At 42.8% G+C, this 19,409-nt stretch overlaps 1 protein-coding gene across 1 annotated transcript; it reads left to right on the top strand.

Annotated features, from left to right (window-relative positions):
- Positions 1-15,597: 15,597 nt before the first annotated feature.
- On the top strand, positions 15,598-18,247 carry LOC306921258 (galactosylceramide sulfotransferase-like; the record flags this gene model as incomplete). Its single annotated transcript, XM_079498368.1, has 3 exons — positions 15,598-15,677; positions 16,390-16,633; positions 17,342-18,247. 3 exons carry the CDS (start codon positions 15,598-15,600, stop codon positions 18,245-18,247), a joined length of 1,230 nt encoding a protein of 409 aa, XP_079354494.1.
- Positions 18,248-19,409: the final 1,162 nt, after the last annotated feature.

Here is a 19,409-nt window from a genome sequence, read left to right as displayed (position 1 = left end):
CTTAGGGAAAATAACTGAAAAGACAAATGTACACAATTGATGTCAGTGCGTAGTTGGACAAAATACTTCATGTGGAAGCTGAACATTATGATAATGTAATGTAAAGCAAGATTAAGTCTGTGGGTTTGTATAAATATTGCACCAATGCAAATTATTAGCAAGAGCTTGTGACTAAATAACTACAGTAGGCCTACATTGGAACCATTGGAACATGCAGGTTATTTTTTTCCCCATTTCCTGGAAAGTAATGGTTGGAGACAGGACATACAGTAAGGTTAACCAGCAATGATATTGGAGAAGGACATAAGGACATAGAAGGACATAATAATAGACAGGAAATGGAACAACTATAGAGAACGATCACATAATAAAAGTATCTCTCTCTCTCACACACACACACACACACACACACACACACACACACACACACACACACACACACACACACACACACACACACACACACACAAAAGACAGCTACTCTTCTATGTTCCACGTATTTCATGTGCACCACTTTCTTTCACTTTCATTTCTCTTGATTGATTGATTGAAGAATTTATTAACAGTTATATGCTGAATGGGTACATTTCAAACGAAAGCACAACTCAATACAAAAACTGTTACTGTGGACGACACCATAAAGCATTACAATTGTTTACAATAGGGTCCACCATTTTCAATTGATTAGAACATTTAGAGAGGGCTGCGCATTCTTTCCCCTCAAGGTAGAATTGCTCCGTTGAGTCCAGGTAAATTAGCCAGATTGGAATTCGTACATTCGTCTTTTTTGTGGCAAGATACTTTTCAACCTGTTCATAGACTATTTTTCCATCACTTTCGAGATGGAGCTAAGAATAGAAATAGGGCGGTAGCCTAGTTACTGGGGTCTAATTTGCTCCCTTTCTTGTGCAAGTCCTTCGGTCCTTCGGACTTGCACCCCAGACCAGTGTAATAATTGGATCAAATCCCGAACCTATATGAATCTATGAACACTCTTGCACATGGAACATAATCCGCAAAAGTCATCTGAATTCAGTGTTCTGCATGTAACGTAAGACCCCTAGGTGCAACACCTGCACCTATTAGGCTACGACCAAACAGGCCTTCCGACACAGAGGCAGGACAATAGACAAGTCATTTAAATTATTTATGTATTCATTTTGTAGTATAACATTATGTTGTGTGACCAGGCCTGACCTAACCACTGCACTGCTGCTGCCCAGGGCACCAAGCTCTGTGGGCATGGCTAAAAGATAATGATGACTGGACTATAAGCTAGTAACAGCGCCACAGTATTGGGTGCCAAAACGCACACTTTACCCCGATGGCGAAGCGAAGATTATCCACAATGCGACACGTTGTGAGCTTGTAGATAGCCTATCTTCAAATAGCCATTCTACACTGCAGTGTTAAAGTGATTAATAACATTGTGGTATGTTTTTAGCAAATAGGCTATAACTGTATACGTTCACATTGTGTTGTGCATGTGTATTTGGACTGGAGGTGCATGCTGAATAGACACTTTTTGCTAAAGTAGTTTGAACAGACAGCCATTAGTGGGGTCGTATGTGATACTTCCGTGACCGCGGAGAGCAAAGGTCCGTTTCTCAGTGGATTTATCATCTATGAAGGATAAAAAACTATAATTGAGTACCAAGTACCTCGCAAAAATGTGAGGAAAATTCATGAGAGCCCCATGTCCATATGGCCACCATCAACAACCTGTTAAGGCACAATAAGGCAAAATTACCTAAAATTCATTCTGCTTTAAGTAGCATGTGACATGTCAAACTAGGGGGTTTTCATGATTCTGAATCCATTCCAAGCATTAGTTTTGCACAACATCATCACAAATGTGTTGAAATGTGATGATGAAAAAGCATGTCAGAGAGAGAGAGAGAGAGAGAGAGAGAGAGAGACAGAGAGAGTTGTCTGAGTCATTTTTAAAGGACAGACACCGTGGCATTATAAACCAGTTCTCACAGCTACACAGTCTAAGCTGTGTTACCTGTACATTGCAACTTTGAGGGAAGACTATCTTAAACTTCTTAAAATCTTTCTCTCAGAAGTATTTGTACGTCATCCACTGTAGGAGAGGTTAGCTTGGTATACACTTTTGAAAGATGACAGCAGTATGTCAATGTTTTTCATTCAACATGGTATGAAAGATTTGCACTTTATTCAAATGTAATTGCATTTAAGTTAGTTGCCCAGTTTATATGAACAGTATTTCTATGTACCAAGGCCATTTGGTTGTAATCCACCCCCCCATAACCCCCCCCCCCCCCCCCCCCCCCCCCTCCTCTCCCTCTCTCCCTCTCTCCCTCTCTCTCTCTCTCTCTCTCTCTCTCAAAACTCCAACTTCGAACCACTTCAAACTTTTGGATCTCAGGGGGGGTCATTAAAAACACTAATTACTAGTCTAATCAATTATTGACTGTCCCTCCCCCACACTCTGGGGACATGGAAAACATTCCAGAATTAATCAAGACGTAACCCTCTGTTGTCCCGGGGCGATAACGCGTCCCCGGTGCGGGGGGTCCCGGGGCGATAACGCGGCCCGGGTGTGGGGGAGATGGATGAGTCTCTAATGACTGTCTGGGTTGCAAACACTGTGCGGAGGACAAATCACAACGATGTCACCTGGCCACTGCAGAAGTCACCTTGCTGAAGCCATCGTAGAGAGAGCTAACGCAGGATATCTGTCCTCCCATTCCCTGGTAACCCTATACTGGTCATCGTAGAGAGCTAACGCAGAATATCTGTCCTCCATTCCCTGGTAACCCTATACTGGTCATCGTAGAGAGAACTAACGCAGAATATCTGTCCTCCATTCCCTGGTAACCCTATACTGGTCATCGTAGAGAGAACTAACGCAGAATATCTGTCCTCCATTCCCTGGTAACCCTATACTGGTCATCGTAGAGAGAACTAACGCAGAATATCTGTCCTCCATTCCCTGGTAACCCTATACTGGTCATCGTAGAGAGAGCTAACGCAGAATATCTGTCCTCCATTCCCTGGTAACCCTATACTGGTCATCGTAGAGAGAGCTAACGCAGAATATCTGTCCTCCATTCCCTGGTAACCCTATACTGGTCATCGTAGAGAGAGCTAACGCAGAATATCTGTCCTCCATTCCCTGGTAACCCTATACTGGTCATCGGTCCAGACTCTTGGTGAGTTTGACGTTTAATACAATCTGCTCTTTTGGATGAATGGGCTGTCAATTGGAAATTGCACCTTGCTGGCAAGATGGCAGCGGTGTGCATAAGGTCAATTACATGATTGGAGAATTCTAACTCTTTGATTTCCTCAAATTCCTGTCAGTTTAAATGTTTATTATTAGGATAATATCCACAGGGTATTACAGTAACATCCTCATCTCATGTTGACAGAATAGTCAAAAGGAAAAACAATCATATTGTCGCTGTCTGGAGGATACCGCTTCACTCCATTTTTGAGGTTTTTGATTTACGGTATAGCATATGTGTCAAGTTAGACGAATGTCAACCCTTGACTTCTAATCTGTGGACTTCAAAATAAGATATGTTTTATTTTTTGAATTATTATAAATATACCGGTATATATAGCGGTGCCCGTTGGAGCGGTGCCGTATATGGACACTGGGCCTGCGCCCTGCAGAGGCCTTTTTGGGGCGGTTCTGTACAACCGTGGGTCCAACCGACTCGACACCAGGCACTGGATTCCCTGTTGGGGTGTGGAACGCATGTGTCGAATTTGAGATGGGCGGGGCGGACGGTTCTCGAGTAACGTGGATTACAAATGTACACACAGAGAGACTTGGTGCATTTATAGTTAGATACGGTCTTCTACATTTTCTGAAAAATGCATATTTTGAACAATGAACATTTTGGACTTAGGTTAGGTAACAATGCTTATTGTTGTTTAAACTTTAAATGTACAAACTAGAAAAAGTGCCCTTCTGGGCACAGGTCTCCACCAGGAGGATAGTGTGAGATGTTGTGAGATTGTGTGAGATGTTTGGCAAAATGTTTAGGAGTAATATAAACATGTTTTGTTTGTTTTTTGCAACAATTTTCTTTTGTTGAGGAAATGCAGAGCCAGATCACTCATAGCATCTCTGAGGATAGAATTCTGGATGAGCAGGACATGTGCAGCATTTTGAACAAAACGGGCCACTCCTGAAAACTTTGGAAGGTAATGTTAGCCAATCAGTGTAGAATCTGAGAAATCCAACAGACTCATTGTTCACATGACTATAGAGATCATGTGTACCGATTTGCGTGAGATTTGGATGAAATCTGTGTGACTAACATAAGCAATGTGTTTTGCAGAAATTGGCCTCATGGTGGCGCTATAACCGGCAGATGTGGAGGGATGCAGAGACAATGTTTTTCCATGGCCTCTAGGGAGTGCGCATAGATCATTTGTATACAGATCGATGCAGTTATAGCTAAAAACAGGAATTGGCCTGTTATAGCGCCACCATGAGGCTGATTTGGAAAGAAATTAGTGGCATGTCGTCCTCGGCCTAGTGGAAATGTGCGTGTATAATTTCACGGAAATTGCACACTGTGTTTGTGATTTGTGGCATTTTGTTCGAAACGGACCAATCATGTGAGCTTTGGAAGCCAATCTTAGCCAATCACGATGGAAGATGGGAAATGGTGCAGATCCGTGTTGATCACATGACTATGAAGATAGTATATACCGAATTGTGTGATGTATGGATAAAATGTGTAATCTACAGAAATGTGTTTTGCCTAAATCGGCCTCATGGTGGCGCTATAACAGGCCGTTGAAGAATACTTGGGGCAGAGGTTTGTTGTTGGCATACAGGGAGTGTGTGTGCAAAGTTTGGCATGGATCGGGCCAACAGTGGCGGAGATTAGCTGGTAACGGACGGACGGAAGGAAGGAAGGAAGGATGGACACACACACACACACACACGGACGGAGTGCAAAACATACTCTCTCCCCATGCCTTCGGCCTGGTGGAGACAAAAACATGTTGATGAATGGGGTTGGGGTGGGGTTACAGGCTGGAACGTCTGCGCACTATGATCTGCGTTTTTTTGTAAATGTAAAGAATTTGAACAAATATATTTTGTCAAAATTTAACTGGCACAAATGGCACTATATTTTCAGATGGTGGTCCGCAGCCTAACTACATTCTTTGTTTGAGGACTACTCTGGATAGTTTCCAGACTTGAGGAGAAATGCAGGTTGGACAGAACAGAAGCTGGTTGAAAAGATGTAAGGCCCCACTGGCTAATGCAATCACACTGAAGCCATCTTTATTGGTCCTATAGGGTATAACCCAATAAGGATCTTCCCTTCCTTGATATACTGTGATGGAGGAGAAGAGGGAATGGGTGGGTGGAGAGGAGGAGGCAGAGAGGGACAGGTAGATATTTTATTCAAGTGCAGAACTTCTGGGGGGGATCTTGGTCCGTATAAAGGAGTCCCATTTCACCATTAGAACAAGGGAGGTCACATTTATGACTAAAGCTTGATAAAATCAGACTGGTATCCACAGGGTGGTGGTGGCTCAGGAGTAGAGTGGCTGGATGGAAAACGCAAGGTTGCCAGTTCGAACCCGGGCTCCCCCAGAGTTAGTGTCGAAGTGTCCTTGAGCAAGACACTGAACCCCTAATTGCTCCTGATGTGCTGGTTGGTGCCTTGCATACTATAGTTTCCACCACCATCGGTGTATGAATGGGTGAATGTAATACACAATCTATGTAAAGTGCCTTGGATAAAGGTGCTATATAAATGCACCTTTACCATTTATGTCTGACAGTGGTGTTTCTACAGTATGCTCCTTACACTCCTCAAGCAGTCTTCTTACTCTGCTTGAATAGGTTAATGAATGAACAAATACATAAACAAACAAACAAATATGAATGGTGCAGAAGGACACTGGAGCAGCAGAGTCAGGGCTCTGATGAAGACAGCATAGGTCGAAACGTTAGTCGTTCTGTATACTAGCACCTAATAAAAGGCTCTAAATGTCCGTGCTGCTCCAGTGTCCTCTCCTCCTTCTGCAAATGATGTCCTTGTCCCTGTGAAGCACCGGACCAGCCGTTCCAGGCTTGAGGCGCGTTGGTAGACTCCCTTTGTTCCTAAATATGACTGGTGCTTGCTAAATAAACAAACAAACACACACTCACCCGCTCGCACGCACGCACGCACGCACGCACGCACGCACGCACGCACGCACGCACGCACGCACGCACGCACGCACGCACGCACGCACGCACGCACGCACGCACACACACACACACACACACACACACACACACACACACACACACATACATACATACATACATGGTGGCATTAAGAGACAGCCCTCATGATGTCATTGTCATGATCTTCTCTGTAGTGTCTTTACTTACCAGAATCTCCGCCGCTCTGTTTCATTTTGGCATCAGCATTCATCATCTTCTTACAATAGCACACTTATGCTCTCGTTGGAAGATGACCGCTATGGAAGTTGTAGATTTTCAGAGGCATCATCATCATGTTGAGTTCAACTATATCAACGGCAGCATCGTTGCGATTACGGCACTTCGGTGGGCCATGTGGCCCTGGGGCTATCCAAGGAGAGGCACAATGGCGGATGTTCAGAACTGCCATTTCTTGATATCACCTGTCTGAATGGCAGACCAATAACTGCTATGACTCAGACTGCAATGATGTTTATTGTCGGCCGTCCAAGAGGACAAACGCACACAGACACACAGACACACACACACACACACACACACACACACCCTTTTCCAAGTGTTGAAGTGTCCCTGAGTGTCCCATGATGAAATGTATGATGGTCGTCTCCCTTTCCAGAGGGACAGAGGTAATTGCAACTATGTCCCAACTCGATGTTGTGTGTGATTATGTTCCCGAGATGAACAGAGCTATGTTTTGGTTCGAAGATTTCCTTTTGCCTTCCAACATACCTTAAAGGCCTTTTCAGACAGGGAGCGACTGACACGCCTGGTAATTCATTTTCAATGAGAGGCGTGCGTTTATTTTTGATGCGCAGATAAGTTTAGGGGCGATTACACAAGCGTATTTTCATTAGGCGTGCTCACTTCGTGCAGACGCCTATGGGCGACTAGACCTGGATTGTGGTGAGCCTTTTTTTTCACGATACGTGTCCCTCATGAGCAGACCTCCCGCTGATCCAGGCGACAACGCCTGTGTCGCTCGCTCCCTTTTCTGAAAGGACCTTTACTCTGCTCTCTTTATACAGTATGGTGGCACTGGTTGATGCATGCAATTGTGATCTTATTATTTCGGTCGTGACCCACACTTCATCATGACCGTAGGTGGGAGTAGGAGCGAAGATTACTCTGTATATCGAGAGTTTTGCCTTTTGGCCCAGCTCTTTTTGTGACGGAAAGGAACCAGGAAAATGGTTCTCAGAATGTTTATTTCTCAAATTCTAATATACTTATGAGAACAATTTGTCCCTCACAAGTACTGTATCTAGTCACAGTCAGGCGCGCACGCACGCACGCACACACACACACACACACGCACGCACACACACACACACACACACACACACACACACACACACACACACACACACACACACACACACACACACACACACACACACACACACACACACACACACACACACACACAGTGTAATACTGTATACATAGCAGCCACAAGGCACTGAGGTGAGATGATGGATTGTGCTATGGTGTGAATAATGATGCTCTTCTATGCTGGTCCCAAAGGACAATCAGAGAGGGAGAAAGCAAGGGAAGACGGAATTAGGACAGGAAAATTAATCTTAAATGAGAGAGAGAGAGAGAGAGAGAGAGAGAGAGAGAGAGAGAGAGAGAGAGAGAGAAATTACCAGTGTAGAATGAGTGTACACGAGCCTGGTGTAAATTAGTGAGTAACACCAAAAGAGAAGGAGAAAGAGAGAGAGAAGGCAGGAGAGAACATTTCTAATACCCTCGTGGAGCAAGTGTATTTACTGCACCGTTAAATAGCACTCATTTATCTTACAAAAAACGTACTACTGACGCGCGCGCGCACACACACGCAAACACACACACACACACACACACACACACACACACACACACACACTGAGGGACTTTTCCCTAGACATTACCTCTAATTAGCTCCATATAAATTATAGGGTTAAGAGATGCTATTTATGTGCTTGCTCTACTAATGCAGTGTATTCACTAGTGTTGTGACACGTATATGCACACACACCCATGCACGTACACACTTACAAACACTCTCTCACACACACATGCACACGCACACACGCACGCACGCACGCACGCACGCACGCACGCACGCACGCACGCACGCACACCACACACACACACACACACACACACACACACACACACACACACACACACACACACACACTCACACACTCACACACAATGCAATAACAGCTGTAATCACTTGAGCTGATCGTATTCCAGGCTTTAAATCAGCAAGCTGTTAAGGATCTTCAAATTAACATGTATGCCACCCCCTTCTTCTCTACCTCATTTCCTTTCCCATACATCTTTCCTATTGCCATTCTCCTTTTCATTTGTCCTTTCAACCCCCCCCCCCCTCTAGCTACTACTTTATCTTCTTAATTATGTCAAACAAGTTGTACTTCCAACGTGAAACACAATTCCAGAGTAATTGTTCTGTACTGCTGCTGTGTTTTTTATTGAAAGGTGAATAGTGATGTTGTGCATCATTTATTATCAAGCAGGGGTTGGCTAAACAGCAAAGCGTCCAGGCTACATGGCTTGCAACCTGTATAGCAAGGTTCTGTTATGTTTCCACCTCATTTATCAAAGAGATGTAGACCAAATAATGGGAATACTGCGAGATCACAGCAATTATTGTTGGCATTTATCATTCTACCGTGACTTTGATTTGAACGTATACGCTATGCTGAGATCTCATGTCAGGTCTGAGTGTGTGTAGGATTTGACTACACCCGTTGGTTCCATCGTAGACATGCAGAGCAGCATCGTCTGGCCATCTGACAGGCATCTGAACACATGCATGCACTCAAAATATATATAGCTAACAAACAAATACATAATCCATAGTAAAACAAATGACAATAACAAATAGGTAGACCTATCTCCAAATCTTTTACAACAGGTGACATAATCACTAGCGATCAGATTGATTGATTGATTGATTGAAGTATTTATTAACAGTTTGCAGAATTACAGTACATTTCAAGCACAACTCAATACAAAAAACTGTTAACTGTGAGTGGACGACCAATAACTAGACTTTTTACAAGAGGGTCCACCTTGTTCAATTCATCATAACATTTAGAGACATACAAATGCGAAAAAACAGGAAATCATCATCATAAAGGAGGTAAAGAGAAACATATACAGTGAGGGGGGAAAAGAGTAGGTGGGGGATTCAGATTTTACGGGGCCAGCTTCAAATTGCAGCCATCCGTAGGTGCCCTTTGAGAGCGGTTTTGAAGGAGGTCTTAATGACCATTGGTAGGGCGTTCCACATTTTGGTGGCATAGGAGCGAAATTAATTTAGTCCCTTGTTTGTGCCAAATGGCTGTGGTCCGGTCTATGGTGCCCCCTGGCACCTCCAAGCCCTCCATGGGCTAAAAAACAAGATGGTTTGTACACTCCATTATTAAATGAGGGCCTGTGTATCTTAACTCTCTCTTTCTGTCTTCTTCATTTATTACCGCCTTATGTGCAATCTATACGATAATAATAATAATCTTTATTGTCCCGAAGGATATTCTTCTTCACAGTCTGTTCAAACACCCACATCAAAAACAACACAGAGCACATAACACCAAGACAATACAACATACAGAACCATACGATACATGCCCTACCTGGGACATGAACCTGGGTCTCTCATGCAAACACTGCACTTTCTGCTTCTGAGCTAAGACAAAAATCCCATTTGGGCAGGGGAGATATTACACCTTTTAACTTTATGTAATACGTCTTGTCAACCAGTAGTCCTATACCCGACCACAGGATGTAAATGTCTCAACAGAAGAGTAGACCACCTGCAAGATGTTCTAGTTGTATTGCAATAACATAATGTACCATATTTAACAAAGTTATGGACGGCAGCTTTAGTCTGCTTTACTGTAAATAAAAATCATGCACGCACACATGCACACATGTGCATGCGTGTGCGCGCGCACACACACACACACACACACACACACACACACACACACACACACACACACACACACACACACACACACACACACACTCTAGAGTCTAACAGACAGGACCGCTCGCTCCCCTCTCAGCTGGAGATTGGATGGATATTAAATATTGCAGGGGGCACACAATCTGTCACAGCTCCACACAGGCCGTGGAGCCTGTGTACAGGGAGGTGTTAGAGCACAATGTGTGCCATGACTTATTAACGTTATCGACAGTGTTGTTGCACGATGATGAGTGATAGGCGTATTGAAGTTGTTTATTACGCAAAATGGTGTCAGACCCCTGGCAGTTATTAGGTATAGTGGTCGGCTATTTCAGTCAGGGCTACTATTTGGAAGTGTACGGTACTATATGCTTTTGTCAAAAACATCAATCAATCAATACGATACAGATTATTTAAAATAACCTTTTATTCATTAAAATAATGCAGCTCTCACACGTTCACAGTTCACACATGCATAATGTATGCTGTATCCTCTGCCACAGCTGCCTTGTTTATGTTATGCATAAGGTACAGCATGTATGCACCCAGGGGACATTTACTTGGTGCTTCCTGCATTAATGAATTCTATAAATATTTGCTGTGTTATGCAGTAAGTAGCACCCTCGAGAGTAGAATCACGCTGCAAGTTATAATTATATTTGCCTACAATTGCAATAAACTGTACTTTTGTTGTCAATTTGACCTTTATGTTGCTTGGTTCAAACTGTTTTTTGATCCGGCTGGGTGTAAGGAGCAGCACAGCCTCCAGGGGCTGCTATTAGGGCTGTTTTAGATTAGAGACTTTAAACTCCTACCAAGGCTGTTAAATAACATACAGATATACTCAATGAGTTGTTCAGCCAACAGAGTCTCATACTTCCGTGTGAATAAAGAGTAGTATGTATCTTTTCAGATGCACTGCTTGGCAATTATCACATGGTATCGAACCACACGGAAGGTGAGGAATCTACCCCATCTGTTGGCCAGCAGAGGTATATACTACACATAAAGGTTCCAGTTTCATCTTTGTGTATAGCAGTAAAATGTTGTTTATTGTCAGTCTGTCTGTCTATCATGAATTGAATATGAAGGACCCCAATGGAAACAAGCCATTTCATTGGTATTAAATCCTCTTAGCAGACCTTGTATTGAAATGTACTTTCCTGTGCTTTTTTCGGCAAACTGTAAATAAAGTATTCAATCAATCAAAGATAATCTCAGACACAGCTGGACCGGTGGAGGACCTTTTCTAGTTATCTCTGGGAGCCCATACTGTAGATTCCTCTGTGTTAATCTAACTCTGAGAGTGTACAAATTGAACCACGTGTCCATTTGGTTCACACTCATTTCGCCAGGGAATGCCTGATCACCTCATACGCATACATACATACATACATACATACATACATACATACATACATACATACATACATACATACATACATACATACATACATACATACATACATACATACATACATTACATTACATTATTACATTACATTACATTACAGTCATTTAGCAGACGCTTTTATCCAAAGCGACTTACAATAAGTGTATTCAACATAGGTAGGGAACAAAAACTACTAATCACCAGAAGTCTTTAGTGCATTTTCTGCAAAAACAAGCAACCAAGAGTATACCTAGCGCTAAGGTAAAAGTGAAATATATCAGCTACCTATTTCCTTAAACAGATGAGACAAAATAGCTAAATCAAATGAGCATGAGCTAAAACAATTAAGTGTATCGACTAAACAAGATCCAATAAACAATACAACAATAGAAAACAAGCGTTCGTACAACTAGTTAACAACAAGTAGGTCAGGCAGAGAGGAAGGGTAGTGTTTCCTGAAGAGGTGGGTTTTCAACCTGCGGCGAAATATGGGCAGTGACATACATACATACAAGCGACCTCACCCTTACATACATACAAGCGACCTCACCCTTTAGTGTAAATGTTCAATGTTGTCTGCTCCATGGCAGCATGCTCCATTAAGTCACTGGTAATGCAAACAGGGTCATAAAAGATGATAACTTGGAACCTTATCTGGGTTGTCGAAGCATATAGCCAGTGCAATGTGAGAGGCAGATGACAGACATGCCAGCAAAACGGTAGGATTTACTATGATTCTTAATACATTATAAATCTAATATGTAATATCAGATTATGTTTTCTGTATCCACCTTTTGCCCCGCCAAGGTACTGGGGCTCCTTGTGTGTGTGCTTTGCTTCATTCAGGCAGTGTTTCTTTTCCCTTTTTACCTCCTTTATGATGAATTCCTGTTCTGTCCTTTGTCTATATAGAAGTGTCTATTTGTACGTCTCTAAATGTTTTTGATGAATTGAACACTGTGGACCCTATTGGAAACAAGTGTAATGCTTAATTGGGACGTCCACTCACAGTTAACAGCCTTTGTATTGAGTTTGTGCTTGAAATGTACTGTAATTCTGCAAACTGTTAATACATTTTTCAATCAATCAATCAATGTTGCCATGTCTTATTATAAGCAAACTTTTAATTGTTTTTTCTGTAAAGTCACTTGCAAATAAAGTAGCCATATTAAATCATATACAGATACTGTATACTAAAAATGTTAAATAAATACATACATATACAGTATTCTAAATGTGAAATAAATCATGTATGGAAACATGAGTGTTAAATAAAAAATAAGAATTAAACCATACTGTATGCTTCATTAAATAATTTGAATAATGCTGTCAGACTGTGGTACACTACCAGCAGCAACTAATGGTAGTCTATAAGACACATATATGTTAACCTGTGTGTGCGCACGCGCGTGCGTGCGTGCGCGTGTGTGTGTGTGATATAGGCAGAGGAGAGGTTAAAGTCCATGTGGGATTTCCCTGCCGTGGTTGGCTATAAGAGGAACCAACATCAGGCTAGAATGAACCCTTTGCTACATGGTTTATCTATAGAAACTGAAAAAAGGGGTGGGGTTTACTAAAACTGTGTTGTTTGGGGCAGAGGCGCCAGAGGCAGCACCGCAGTTACAGAGTGAGCTCGATAAGTAGTACAGAGTGAGCTCGATAAGTACTGTGGGGTACAGAATATACAGTAGATAGAAGAATAAACAAACAAAAAGATATGCATGCAAAAAAATAGATGCAATCGAAAGTCATCAGAGAGAGACCTGGACAGTGCTGGCCTAGCGGTCCGGGCACCTGGGTGGCCTGCAGTACGTCGCAGGTTCGAGTCCGGTGTAAAAACAAAAGTCCTTATGACATCACAGAACTACACTGATAGTGTTGCATATAGTCAACAGCATAAACAGTAGGCCTACAGTAGGGGTGGGAGGATATGGGTACCTCACAATACGATATCTGTGGCTATATTAGGCCCCCGATAATGATAATTTCATGATATTCGATATATTGCGATATTCAATATATTGCAAGATATAGATCATGATTTCTGTAACTGAAAATGTAAAAAATAACCATAAAAGGCAAGCATCTGGAATTATGTATTTATTCCAAAATCTTACAAGATTTGGTTGTGTCGCAAACTGGCCAAAAGATTCAAAAGTACATGAATCTTGCCTCATCCAAACAGTAAAACACGGACACTGCACCTTTATAACGTGTCCACAACTTGTCTGTCCACAACAATGGGTAGCCTACTACTACTAGTAGGCTACTAACTAATCAATATCGCAATATTGGGAAGACGATACAATATATAGCGCGGGAGGAAGTATTGCCATATATCACGATATCGATATATTGGCACACCCCTACAGTACAGTAAGGCTGTACCCTAGCCCTTTTTTTAGGACTCGAACTTCGGCAGGAATTTTCGAGCGAACATCCGGACCATTTGTTTCTAATTAATTTAAAAAATAACCTTTGAGATGTCTCGATCAGAGCGCAGCGCGTCTCCCCTGCTCTTTATCAATCTCTCTCGTCTCTCCCAACACACACACACACACACACACACACAGTCAAGCGGCTCCGCGAAAACAGCTGATCTGCGAGCTTGCTGGCAGACGACAGCGTATAGTTTGCTCGTTAGCTGTCACTCGTTCATTTGTTCCACCTGTGTAGAAGCGCATTGAAGTGGGCACAGGGCAAAAGCAGAACCTCTGTCACCGTGACCGTTTTGCTTAACAATGATCAGAGTTCACTTCTTTTTTAGCAATAGGCTATGCTATGTGATGCTAGAGAGCATATGCTAATATATTATGGCTGCTAAGAACGGTTCCCTCTATCAGCGATCATGCTGGTGTGTGAGTGAGTGAGTGAGACGCGTCAGACATTCCATTCAATGGAACTCTTTTGTTCTCACAGAACAAGGTGAGAAAGGTCAATCACCTCAGCTGTAGGCCAATCAGCAAATTAATGTGCAGTTGTGCACGGGAGACTTTGGAGAGGGACAGAAGAACAAGGAGACATTTCTTTAAAAAAGCATAACTTCTGACAGGAATGCACTAGAAACCTACTTTTTCGAGTAAATAAAAAAGGAAAAAAATAATATTTTTGTTTTAATAAAAAAAAAAATTCGAGTGCCAACCCTAACGAGCGAACATTCGAACCTTGAATGTTTGGGGACAGCCTTACAGTACAGTAGTGTTGATTTTGTCGACTAATACTAAGTTTACCTGCTTTTTACACTGATGGAAACTAAATGGAAACTAAATGAAAACTAAGCTATGATGACTAAAACTAAGACTAAATATACTGACAATTTCGTCAACAAATAAAAACTAGACTAAAATGTTAGGAAGGGACTAGTGGACTAGTGGATGATGGACATGCTGAAAATAGACGCGTTGTGAGCTTGTAGATCGGCTATTTTCAGCAAGTGTAAAAACAGTCATTACGACGGCATCAAGGCCCGCCAAAATACATTTTAGTCGACTAAATCAACTGTAGATTTAGTCGACTAAAATCGTATGATATTTAGTCGACTAAAACTAGTTTAACACTAAGACATTCCATGTGACTAAAATGTAAAAACTATTGAAGAGACTATGAAAATTAATAAATCAAAATGTGCTGCCAAAAACAACACTGCAGTACAGTAACCACACCCTAGTGTCACTAGTCAATAGAGTAGATCAATCGTATGAAGACTGTCAGGGTAAGTGTCCATACGGCACTGGAATATTATATTTTTGTTGACTAGACATAACTGGCCAATGAGTCAACAGAGATTCAGTACTTGATGGATCTGGGGTGAACCCGTGGATGACCAAGTTATGGGCTTGTGTGAGGGCTATTATTAACTGGCATTTTCAGTTGCAAGATGACATGTATCGTCCACTTCATAATAGGAACTGCATTGTGGCTATCAGCAGGTTATGGTGTGGTGTGCAATGCTCTGGAACCACGGCTGGCAATCAAGACCAACAGTGGAGACCTGCGTGTAAACGCATGCTGGTGGCGGGGCTCTTCATCGCCATGATCCTGTGCTACTGCCTCTCCAGTCCCAACATCCACTTCACTGTGCCTGAGTGAGGCCCATTATATATGTGAAATATATATCGTCACTGTCCGGCAGAAAACTCTTATCTCCATATTCAACAGTTTGTGTGTTTTCATAAATACTACTACTACTACTACTACTACTACATAATCCCTACTTGATCATACTACAGTGTTTTAAGACAACATAGTCCAGGAAGGAAGTGAGACCAGTGTCTGTGACATCATGGACACTGCTAAAATCAAAAATATCTAAAACCACATATTACACACATAAAGACCCCAGGAAAGTGTTCTAAATCCTTAAATCCCTTAAGGAATCCCTTAAAAAAAGCTTTATTTTATTATTACTAAATGTTGTAGGCTGTGTCCTATATTGTGCTAGTAAGAGCAATGGTCACAGAGTTATGGCCATTTGAAGTGTTGCAACACTGCTGTAATGCTCCACATCGGTGGAATAGTTTTTTCTTTTGGTGTAACTATTGTCATGCCAAGGTGTTTGTGTGCATTGGAGCAACAGTGCACCTCACAAGTCCGCTTGTTACGCTTGTGACGTCGATTCACTGTCACTGCGATTTATGATTTCCACATTGCTCAGATTCTACTATTTAACTGTCAAACCTCGCCACTGGAAATTATTTGAAACAAAGATTTTAAGTTTTCATAATTTCACAGGTTAAATGTTGTTTGCGTAATGTTTTCATTTCATGATTTGACCATTCTGAATTCTTTATTTTATAGTTTACCGGTGCCTCGTTCTTGTGCTCCAGCCGAGCTCCACAGCGGGCCGACAGCAAACAGCTCCCATCCCTCGGTTAGCAGCACTGGACTCTGTACTCCTAAAACAGACCTCATGTTCATGAAAACCCACAAGACAGCTAGCAGCACCATCCTCAACATCCTGTTCCGCTTCGGAGAGAAACACCGGCTTAGATTCGCCTTCCCCAACGCCAGGAACGACTTCTCGTACCCGTCTCCTTTCCAGGTTATTATAGTTTAGAATTGTTTTGGTTTGTAAAGATTTGCGAGTTATTTTATTTTATTTATTTTTTAAAGGACCACTTGAGCACTTTTCACCACTTTTCAACCAGAAACCATAACATTTTAGTCTAGTAGCCAAAAAGTGAACCCGGACATGTTGAGTACACCAACGTTTTATGTTAGAAATGTTGAGTATGGGTCCCCAGCATGACATATGTAGAATCTGCCGGCAGTTTCTACATATGTCATGCTGGGGATCCATACTAAACATTTCTAACATAAAACCTTGGTGTACTCAACATGCCCAGGTTCACAATGGGCTCTATGGGCTGACTACTAGACTATTTGTAAATATAGCAAAACAAAAAGATCTACAAGCTCAATCTCTTTTTTTCTTTTTCTTTTTTCACTATGTAACTTTCCCCAGATTTGCACAAGTGCTGAAATATTTACCTTTGAGCTAATAGAGACTGCATGCCTGCTTGCTCAGGGGAAAAAAATAATTCAAGTGAAATTCATGCTGAATCAGAAACAGGATCATATCAAAGGGCATGTCTCACGTAGACAGCAGAGCAGGGGTACAGAATGCCACCAAAATTACATTTTATTAATTTAAAAAGGTTACATAGAGCAGCTTTAACTCAAATGTTTTGTCAATTTGTTAATTTATTTTGTTTTAGTTAGCTATAATATAGTCCTGTCTCCTTTCCAGCGCTCCCAGGTTAAAGACTACAGACCCGGAATGTGCTTCAACATCATGTGCAATCACATGCGCTTCAACGCACCCGAGGTGGCCAAAGTTCTGCCCGCGGACACCTACTACGTCACCGTTCTGCGAGACCCCGCAGACCTCTTTGAATCCTCGTTCCACTACTTTGGCCACGTGGTGCCGCTGACCTGGGCGATACCCGACCAGGACAGGATGGCCGAATTCCTACGGGATCCGCAGTACTACTTCAAACCGGACGGCTACAACTCGTTCTACTTGAAGAATCTGCTCTTCTTTGACTTCGGGCAGGACAACACCCTGCAGCCGGACGACCCGAGGGTGGAGGAGGGCATCAAGTCCATCGCTGACCGCTTCCAACTGGTCATGTTGGTGGAGCACTTCGACGAATCGCTCATCCTTCTCAAGGACGCCCTCTGCTGGGAAATGGAGGACATACTCTTCTTTAAACTTAACGCCCGTGCAGAGTCTTCCATGTCCAAACTGACCCCGGAGCAGCGGGCAAAAGCCCTCGAGTGGAACGCGATAGACTGGAGGCTGTACCAGCACTTCAACGCCACCTTTTGGAAGAAAGTGGAAGGATACGGACGGAGGCGCATGGTGCGGGATGTGGCGGAGCTCAGGAGGAGGAACGCAGAATTGGCGGCCCTCTGCATCGAAGGAGGCCACGCCGTGGACGCCGGTAGCATTCACGAGGCCGCCATGCAGCCTTGGCAACCAATCGGAGAGAAGACCATCATGGGGTACAATCTCAATGCGAGCGTGGACGAGGCCCACAGCATGCTGTGCCGTAAAATGCTCACTCCGGAGATTCAGTACTTGACGGATCTGGGGGTGAACCTGTGGATGACCAAGTTATGGGGTCGTGTGAGGACTATCATTAACTGGTGAACCTGTGGATGACCAAGTTATGGGGCCGTGTGAGGACTATCATTAACTGGTAAAAACACGTTATGGGGTCGTGTGAGGACTATCATTAACTGGTAAAAACACGTTATGGGGCCGTGTGAGGACTATCATTAACTGGTAAAAACACGTTATGGGGCCGTGTGAGGACTATCATTAACTGGTAAAAAACGTGGCAGTTTCAACTGCAAAAAAAGAAGGGAGAAAAAACACTGCATGGAATTGTACTTGAGCTCCATTTTCGTCGCCGCCGTTACCCGCGACGCGGCCCGCAAGTCAGCCGCCGTTACCCGCGACGCGGCCCGCAAGTCAGCCGCTGCCTGACAATTACGGGTATAGGAGCTTGCTCTGTCCCTAAATGGTATTTTGGTCCAGCGTCACCCGCTATCTATTATGCCGACAACGGTATTTGCGCCTAGAGGTGTGGTCATAGGCGTTGGCACGCTTTCCCCTAAATTGCTACTTTGGTCACACACATTTGGGAAGGCGCATAGTGGAGTTTAAAAGCACCCGTATGCCATGTGCCAAATAAGTTTGGTGTAGAGCGGTGCGCACCGTGCGCCTGCAATGGAGATGTCCGGAGTCAGGCTGCTTCATCTGATCATCTCTCCATATTCTCCTATGGATCTCTTTGTAATTTTCCTATAATCAGCAGAAGTGAGTGCCTATCACTTCCTTGTGTCCATTGTGTTTATATATGTCTAGTCAAATAAGTTATTTGTCTTAAGTTGTGCCAGCCAATGTGCGTGATTCCATTTCCTCGTTCAGTTTCATCACCCCATAATGGGGTTTAATCTGATTTCACGGAATGTCATTTTCGCTTTATACCGTTTCGTAGAGACGGCCTATGTAGCAGAGTGGCTCAGAGTGGACAACAAAAGTCTAATATCTCCCCTGGTCCAGATGGATATCCCTTTCGTCTAGTGGTTAAAGGACAATTTTGTTTTTTTCAACCAAGGTTCATGTTTTAGGTTGTTATTAGAGAAAGTATAAGGTGAGTGTAATTTTCTTTTTCATTTACTGCTTTCTTTCGTTTTAGGGATTTTAGCTGTTTTTGACTGGGGGGCGGGGGCATTCGAGCATAGGGCTAAATATGTATTTCTTTACAAGGTTTTATAGCGATTTATTTTTTTATTATTTACTATAG

The sequence above is a fragment of the Electrona antarctica genome, assembly GCF_951216825.1.
Source record: "Electrona antarctica genome assembly, chromosome: 4".
In the NCBI taxonomy this organism is placed as follows: domain Eukaryota; kingdom Metazoa; phylum Chordata; class Actinopteri; order Myctophiformes; family Myctophidae; genus Electrona; species Electrona antarctica.
This window is presented reverse-complemented; position numbering and strand designations above follow the sequence as displayed.